Genomic DNA, 8,694 nt, shown 5'->3' with positions numbered 1-8,694 from the left:
AGAGAGAGTAATGGGCTAAGAGAGAGAAAGACTTGTAATGGGCTAACAGTAAGAGAGAGAGAGAGAGAGAGAGAGAGAGAGAGAAGGAATGTAATGGGCTAGTAGTACTATAGGCTATTAGCAGTAATTCTTGTAGCCCAACATTGAAAACATGAAACTTGCTAAATTATTTACCCCAACCTTGTGAATTTGGCCCAAATCAAGGAATGCAAAAACATATGAAAGGCAAGCGACCTTCTTCAGAAGAGAGAGAGAAAGGGGGAGCCAAATGCCAATAAAATTCAAAAGTTCTTTCTCTTAATCATAAAACCAGTTATTTGTGCACATTCAAGGGATCCCAGCCGACGATTTTCCACCATTTTTTTATGCAAAAAGATTTCGACCAAAATTCACCCTTGCCCATATTTCCATGTGCCCTTCTTTGTAATTATGCATTTTAGTCCATCTGGCAATTGTGTTCAAAATGACACACTAAAAGCTTGTATTTTTTATTCCAAACATGTTGAAGTAGATTTTACATATATACATAAATTTTTGTGGCTATGATCTTTTGAGTTGGTTATTTTCATTTTTATGACATAATAAAAGGGGATTAAAAGCACTACAAACCATATTCCTATGTGTTATGCCTCTGGTTCTCACAGAGCATGTAAATATAATCCTTGTCTAAGTGCTATTAAGGCCCAATATTGCATGGCCATTATGCAGTTTTCTTCTGCTTCTTAGACTGCCAGGCCTTTCGCTCGGCTCCGATCTTCTCCTGCACTCTCAAATGGAAACCGGGATGTGGCTCATAACTGAAGAACTTGTAAAGAACCTGAGGAAACACATGCAAACCCACCTGAGTTTATGAAACAGATGCATAATCTCTCTCTGTCTCACTCTTTCTCTCTCCCTTGCTTAGCATACTTACTTTATTTCATAGCCAAACTAAATTTATTTCATAACTAAACTAAAAACCAAAAAGTATAGTTAATCCAATAGACTACGGAAATCCACAGTGGGTTGGATCATCACCGTCCAGAAATGAATGGTTGGGGAGAGAGAGGAACCATCATCAGGGACAGGGTCATGCCATGTTCTGACCATTTACAGTTAACCATTTTGATGGATAGTGACGATCCAATGGATTATGGTTTCTCCATGGTCTGTTGGAATATCACATGCTCATGTGTGTGTGGAGGGGTCTATCAAAGCTGATATTTAGGAGGGAACATGCTACTTATCTAGGAAGTAGTGTCTAGTAATCCTCACATTCTAAATTTCTTGGTGGTAAAGTCTCATATTTTTGGGAATGATAAGACTAGAAAAATGAGACATTGATTATTACCTCCAACAATACAAAGAAAGGAGCCATCAAGAGAGCCTGTGCAGGGTTATCAAGAAGCGCAGGGGCTCGTTTCTGCAATAGTTTTTACAAACATAAGTTAGATGCTATTTGCATAAACAATCCAAATATATATATATATATATGGGAAAGGTTGAAGTTAGCCCACTAACTCACAGGTACATAAGAACCCAACGGCCTAAATTAAATCTGAGCCGATTTGATGGTCACGAACTCATTTCGTAGCTGAATTTTAATATGTTTTCTACAAATCCAAATCACTTGAAATTTTGGGCGTGTATTTTTTAAAAATAAGAGAATCTAACAAAAATATCAAAGTTAGCTCACAACTACATATGAGCCCAACAGCCTAAATTAAATCTAAACCGATCTGATGATCACGACCTCATTTCGTAATTGAATTTTAATATGCTTTTTACAAATCCGAATCACTTAAAATTTTGGGCATGTATTATTTAAAAATAAGAGATTATTATAAAACTATTAAAAAAATAATTTGCAAAAAATAAATAAACTAAAATACCCTCGAAACATTTCAAGGATATTTTGATTAATTTATTTTTTACAAATTATTTTTCTTATATTTTTCTTAGGTACGCCTTGACGAGAAGAATGGAGGCCTAAAGTTTCAAATGATTGGGTTTATAAAAAAAAAACTGAAATTCAAATACGAAATGAAGCCGTGATTGTCAGATCGGCCCAGATTCAATCTGGGCCGTTGGGTTGATATGTAGTTGCGAGCTAGTGGACTAACCTCAGCTATATATATATATATATATATATATATATATATATATATATATATATATATATATATATATATATATATATATATATATATATATATATATATATATATATATATGTGTGTGTGTGTCCTTTGAGACAATGAACAAGCCCCAATTTCCTTTATGCTAATCAATAAAAGAAGGGGCACACAAAGTAAGACATGAGACAGCTAAAATGTAACATTTACCTCAAACACTCCATGGCCAATGAACTGACCAGTCCAGCAAAATAACTGTGCTGCCAGAACCACCTGAATTTGGAATAGCCACTAGAACCGTGAGATTCAACTTAAAAATGGCATAGAAAGTAAGAATACATTCTTCTTCTTTCATAGACAACAATTATACAAGACGTGGTCTCTATATTGCTTCAATAGAAAATTCATTACATATAACATTCCTATAAGTGATCTCCAAAACTAAAAATAGAAAAAATAACAGTAAGAATTAACTAAATAACTAGCCCAAATTGACTCAACTCATAAAGCCTGGGAATCCCCACCTTGGACGATTTTTGTGTCACATAGACGAATAAGACCCATACTTGGTCAGCAACCAGCAAGTTTGACCTTTTAGTACATTTAAAATTTTAAGACAATATGAAGGAAACAGCGGGTTTCACCTAGGTTTATTCCTTGCGTTTTAAAAAACAGCTTGGGCTTCAAGCAACTTGTTCAGTCTGAACAAGGCTCAGCTGCAAGAACCTCATATTATTCTTCAAAAACTAGTTGACACGTTGAATATTCTTAAATTAAAGTCCTCCCCACATGCATTCTTTCTCCTTGTTCCAGAAGTTATGTCTAAGCTAAATAATTCCATGTTCCTCTTTTGGTGATTTTTCCACATTGTTAAAGGAGCTTTTTAAAAGGATCCCTTGGAAGAATCTGACCTCACAATTAAACAAAGAAAAGTAGATTATAAGTTATTTCAATATTTGAATTTTCATAAAGGTACATTCTAATTGTATAAACTAATTATTTAAGAATTAAGCTGAGTTTTCATTTTTTTATTTCATCATGACAATAGGTCTAATTTGTTCACAGTCAGACAATGATAGAAATGTAGCTAATTCTATGCGGTTTTATTATGATGTCATATCTTTACTACTGGATTCAAATAACTTTGAAATATGGAGGTAAATGGTGAGAATTTAGGGAACCTTCAACACAAATTATCAAATGAATTATTGTACAGATAATTCAAAAAACCCAAAAGTTTGACAAGTCTGACTTGCCTCGTCCTATGGGCAACGCTGACTCGCCCTAAGTTATAAATACAGGTCAGGGTACATAAAAAAACCCAAAAAATAGTAAAAAAATATGGGATTGTAGCGTAAATTTTTTATATATAATTTGGATTTTTTGGCAAATAATGGTGAGTTTTTATTGCCATAATCTTTATTTTTATTTTCCATGTTTTTGGATTTTTAAAAATGTCCCCAACTATAAATTGAAATTTTTTAGATCCATTTTTCCATACCTTTTTAAGCTTATTTGAAATTTTAAAAGTTGCTTTTGGTTTTATTTAACTTTTTCAGCAGTTATTATTTTCATATTTTTTCCGTTGTTTTTTAAATTTCTTTAGGGCTTTTGGCCTTGTAGGGTACTCCTGTGTACTCACCTCGAGCCACGGCTGAGTACCTGGCCCAAAGCGAGTTCCTAAACACTAATTTATAATGAAATTTAGAGGAAAATGATTGATATAAGCAGAACCAATGAGCCTCTCATGATTATTATTTGGAAAAAGGAGTAACTGTAAAGCCTCGATGATTTTCATAGCGGTTCTGTTGCAAAAGAGTTGTAACAGAATCAACACAATGAAGAAGGGAGGCTTTAGGTGTCATAGGGTGATGTGGAGAGGTTGAGGGAGTTATATTAGCATCTCCATCTATCTCTAAACTCCCCGAAACTTTGAGGGAGTAAAACTGACCCAGATGCATGACATGTCAAAGGAAAGATTCACCAGCAGCAAGAGAATAAACAGTAGTATGGGAAGGTCAGAAACTCAAGCAGACCCAAAGAAAGGCCACAGTGTTGAATTCCATAAATATAGAAGACATCAGTCTTAAATTTATTATTTATTTTTTAAATAAAAGAAACAGCAATGGCTTGTGAGCTATTGTCAGTCAGGTGAGTCAGCCAAGCCAATATGCAACTTGGTGTCGTTTCATGAGTTGTTTTCTTTATCTATAGAGCCAACTCAAGCCAATCTCGACCAACTTGCACGAGTCTGCAACCAATGTTCAGTAGGAGAAGGTCATAGATAATGGACAGATAATGTACGTAACTGAAGTTCAAAGATGAAAACACAACACAACCCAGAAAAAGAAACTCCTTAAATTGGTTCAAAGACCATTGGAAACCATATCTGCAATTTGGGAGGGCATGGCATATACAAGGTTTAAAAATTCATTTATTCTTTTTGTCATTGTTTTTTCCAGTGAGACCCGGGACTGATCCGAGCCGAGTTGGCATGGGAAAGTCCTAGTTTTCTACCCTTGAGTGTAACCTAATAGAGAGCTATGATAAATATAGGATTCCTTCTAAGGAGCTGGGGAAAAATGAAGTTTGCAACTAAAAGGTGAAATGATTTCTATAAAATGGGAGTGGAGACTCATAATTCATAAGTCAAGAAGAACATTTTGCCAGTCGAAAGAACTTGAATCACAAGGATATCATGGGTAAAGTTTTTGGATGAGTTATCAGAACAATGGGGATAGGGAAGTAGAGAGATTAGCAAGTCACAATGTTTCTAGGAAAAAAGCAATGTAAGGTGAAGACGATAGAAAATGGAATCAGAATGTCAAAGAGTGGCATATCTGAATGACTAAGACAACAAAAGCATGGATCAAAAGAAAACTCTAACTTGAATTCAAGAGTTTCTCGATCTACTGTCAGTGAGTAGGGTATCTCCTCTACCACTGATCCAACTGGACGTCTTTAAAAGTCCGTAACAGTTGTTTACTATCTTGGTTGTAACAGCTGGTTAACACATGCAAAAGAAGAAAGACAAGTTCTTGAACATTCAAAGAGGGTGGTCAGGAAAACTGGTGATTGTGCTTGTAAGGAGCCTAGGAGGACTGGCAAGAAGGTAGAAGGAAGAAGAGTAGTGGAGAGGGATGCTCTGCACCCCAAGGATGTGGTGTCTAGGAGAGGGTTTGCCATTGTAATTATGAATATATAGTGGTAAGGTTGGTAAACTTTATGAAACCACTAGTCATTTCTATCCTGCTTGAGAAAAAAGATTCAAAAACTATACAAAGATCTTGAAACAAGAGGTATACATGTAAAGCATTCAGAAAGCTGAGCAAGGGTAAAATGTAAAGATAAATATGAAAGGGAGCTATAGAACCCCACGTATCCAATAATTATGAAATACAGTGAGGAAAACAAGGCGTGGCACATGTGACTAATAAAGTTATTGTTTGAAAAAAAAAAGCTTTGAACTTGGAACATTACAAGGTGTGGATGCCTCAATAAGACGGTGCTATATTAGATACGTATAGATCTTTATCAGGTACAAGGAAGAATGGGAAGGCTAACCATGGCCCAATTGGTGGTATCTTTACAGTTTGGGAGGGGAACAAGATTGGGGCCAAAGGAATCCATGTCCTGAAGTTCTATTTTGATGGGAGCTCATTTCATTGCTAGACGGTTTCCAGTGGCTGCACATGATCTCATTGATTAAATAATGTGTATACACGAAAAGCATAAGAGGAGAGTTGGAGATGATCAAATCATGTGATGAAGCCAGTGCATAGGGTGATGGCACTCAATGCTCACCCATTTTGCATTTGAGAAGTATGATTCATGTAGAGTTATGTTGGTTATGACTTTTGCAGCATTTTTTCTAAATTCCTGGATGTAACAATCATGAGGGATTTTTAAGAATCCTTAATTTGCAAGGGAAATATGAAGAATTGTGCACAGGAGATTGATGAATTATACTGTTAAAACAAAACTAATCTCTTGGAAGCCACAGTGTATTAGAATTATGACAACAAATCCTAGCTCAAAACTAATGAAATTAAAGTGCCATAACTCAAGATATGCTGCTTAGGAATTCAGAACTAAATTTAATTCCTCAAATGAATCAAAGTATGGGAGTGGATGGATATTTACGTGACAAGCCCCACTTCTCAACGCATAACATTTTGCAAGGCATTTATCTTATTTGAAGACCAGCTAATAGGAGTGCATTTAAGCTACCAAACTTGAAACCTAGTCCTTTGAGCTTTGCCACAGAGTGGAGCTCCTATTCCAGGGCAATTATATCTGAATTCCCTCAATTCAGGAAAGAGCAAGTCTGCTTAGAAAGAATATCACCATGTTTTGAACCACAGTTCAAAGACCATACCAGTGGTACGCATTCCTTTACCAAATGGCAATAACTATGGGCCAAACCGCACTTTATCCTGATAGATAAACCATCTTCTTAAGAATAATTAAGAAAGTTAAAAGTCATGGCTCTTGATAGGGCTGAGAATTTACCCGGTCCGGATCTGAAACCCAAAATTAGGATCCTATTCGGATCCAGGTATGGATCCAAGCTTTGAATCCATAATACCAATCTGGATCCAAAATCTAGATCTCAATAGCAATTTGGGTCGGATCCAGATATAGGTGGATCCTATCCGGATCAGATCCGGATCGGACCCAATTGTTGAAAATAATATATATATATATATATATATATATATTATAATTTATATTTATTAATTTATATATAATATATAACTTTTATAGTTACATTTTAACTTTATAATATACAAAATTGGAACAGATCCAGATCTGGATCCTATACAGCTTCGGATCCGAATATTTTGGATCTGATCAGATTCGGATCAAGTGTATACTTTTTGGACACGGACCCGATCTGGAAAATTCTCTGCCCTAGCTCTTGAGACTAGATTGAAGAGTAAAGAATTCGGGTAATACACAACCTGGCCTGGAAATGCTTCATTTCTCATCCTAACATTTACAGGTCCACTTTCCCAAAAAAAAAAAAAAAGAGATTCACAGGTCTACAATATAAATCTATCAACCAGGGTGAAATTACAACTCCTGCTAGATATGGATTATTCACCTCCAAGATGAATCATCACTAAAAGCACTAATTGCAATTTAGATGAAGCATAAGCTCTTCAAAAAACTATAAGTAATTTTAAAATGCCCAAAAAAGAGTTTTAAAAAAATACAAAAAAAATGTATTTTCCAAAGAAATTAAGGGAAGCACATAAAACCAAAAGAAGAAGGAAAAGAAATCACAGAAAGCCAACAAAAAATTTGAATGGAAACGAATACCAGGATCCTTAATCACTAGAGAAAACCCAACAAATAAAATCTCAAGCCAACGAATATCAGGTCACTTAATTCTTTAAGGAGGGGGTTTGAATAATAGAAATAAGGAAGAAGAAAACATAAAAATATAAATTAAAAAAAAAAATCCATGAGAGTACCATATCTGTCACACTGTCAAAGTCACAAACAAATCACTCGAAAATTCAAAAATAATAACAAAAAAAAAGGACAAAATATTTGGAAATTTTTTCTAAAATTCACCCAATCAACTGATAAACTACAGATACCAAACTGAAATCAAGAACACGATACATCAAATGATCACATGATATTAAAAGAAATAATCGCATACTATTCAAAAACATGAAGCAAAACAAAAATAAAAGGCTAGAGAGTGAGATTGAATTGTCCCTTACCTTCCAAGCTAGAGAGAAGCCAAGTCGATGAGCGAGAAAGGCGCTGTTCACCCAACAAAGAAGACAGAGAAAAGCAGCAAGAGACCCCGCCTTCTTGTCCAATGAAACATAGAAAATCCCATAAACCAGAGCGAAAAAGAAACCCAAATTGGGTACCAAATTTTCATGGAAGTCAAAAATAGGAAACAGAGAAGGCGTAAAGGCCATCAAAATCAAATTGGTATAAAAGATAGGCCAAACAAACAAAGTATGAATAATAATATTAATTGGGTCGCTGTGATAAGCCCCATAGAACGCAAAATGCTTCTCTAAATCAAATAACGAACCCCTAGCCATTCAAAAAGTTCAGATTTAACCCAGAAAATTATGAAGCAATAATATACAGGGCAAAATTGAATACAAAACAATAGAGAAATTGGGGTGAAAAAAACAGAGAGTTAGAGGCTATAACCGATTCTGACGCATTAAATGAGGAGAAATCTGGAACAGAGGAATATCGTACAAAGCTTGGAGAGAGAACTGGGTTTGGTTGGTACCGGTGGTTTGGTGTATTTTAGAGAGAGAGAGGATTATTGGTGCAGAGAGAAAGAGAGAGAGAGAGTGGTTTTAATGGTTGGGATTGAATAAACGCAAAGGTAAAGGGATGTGAAAGCATGGGTAATCGCGCCAAAGGAGAATGGCGTCAGAATCGCTGTTTTGAGAGAGAGACAGGTTCCTCGTTTTCTGGTTGAGGACCTCTCCAAGTTTTCGCCAAAAGTTCGGTGACTTTGTTTCGGACTAATGTTTCGGTTGTTTCATGGCGTCGTGCCTTGTGGTCCAGGGGTTTCAGTAAGGAAAAAGTT

General features: G+C 35.5%; 1 protein-coding gene across 1 annotated transcript; it reads right to left on the bottom strand.

Annotated features, from left to right (window-relative positions):
• Positions 1-464: 464 nt before the first annotated feature.
• Positions 465-8,334, bottom strand: LOC148782658 (2-hydroxy-palmitic acid dioxygenase MPO1-like). Its single transcript, XM_088866175.1, has 4 exons — positions 7,853-8,334; positions 2,325-2,387; positions 1,331-1,402; positions 465-817 (listed from the first exon to the last, which is right to left on the bottom strand). The coding sequence occupies exons 1-4, from the start codon at positions 8,186-8,188 to the stop codon at positions 701-703; spliced, it is 588 nt and encodes a 195-aa protein (XP_088722301.1). The 5' UTR covers positions 8,189-8,334; the 3' UTR covers positions 465-700.
• Between the last annotated feature and the right edge of the window lie 360 nt (positions 8,335-8,694).

This window comes from Amborella trichopoda, chromosome 4, assembly GCF_054954075.1.
Source record: "Amborella trichopoda isolate Santa Cruz 75 chromosome 4, AtrichopodaSantaCruz75HAP2 v2.0, whole genome shotgun sequence".
Lineage (NCBI taxonomy): Eukaryota > Viridiplantae > Streptophyta > Magnoliopsida > Amborellales > Amborellaceae > Amborella > Amborella trichopoda.
The sequence above is the reverse complement of the archived record's forward strand: the minus strand, read 5'-3'. Positions and strand labels throughout refer to the sequence as shown.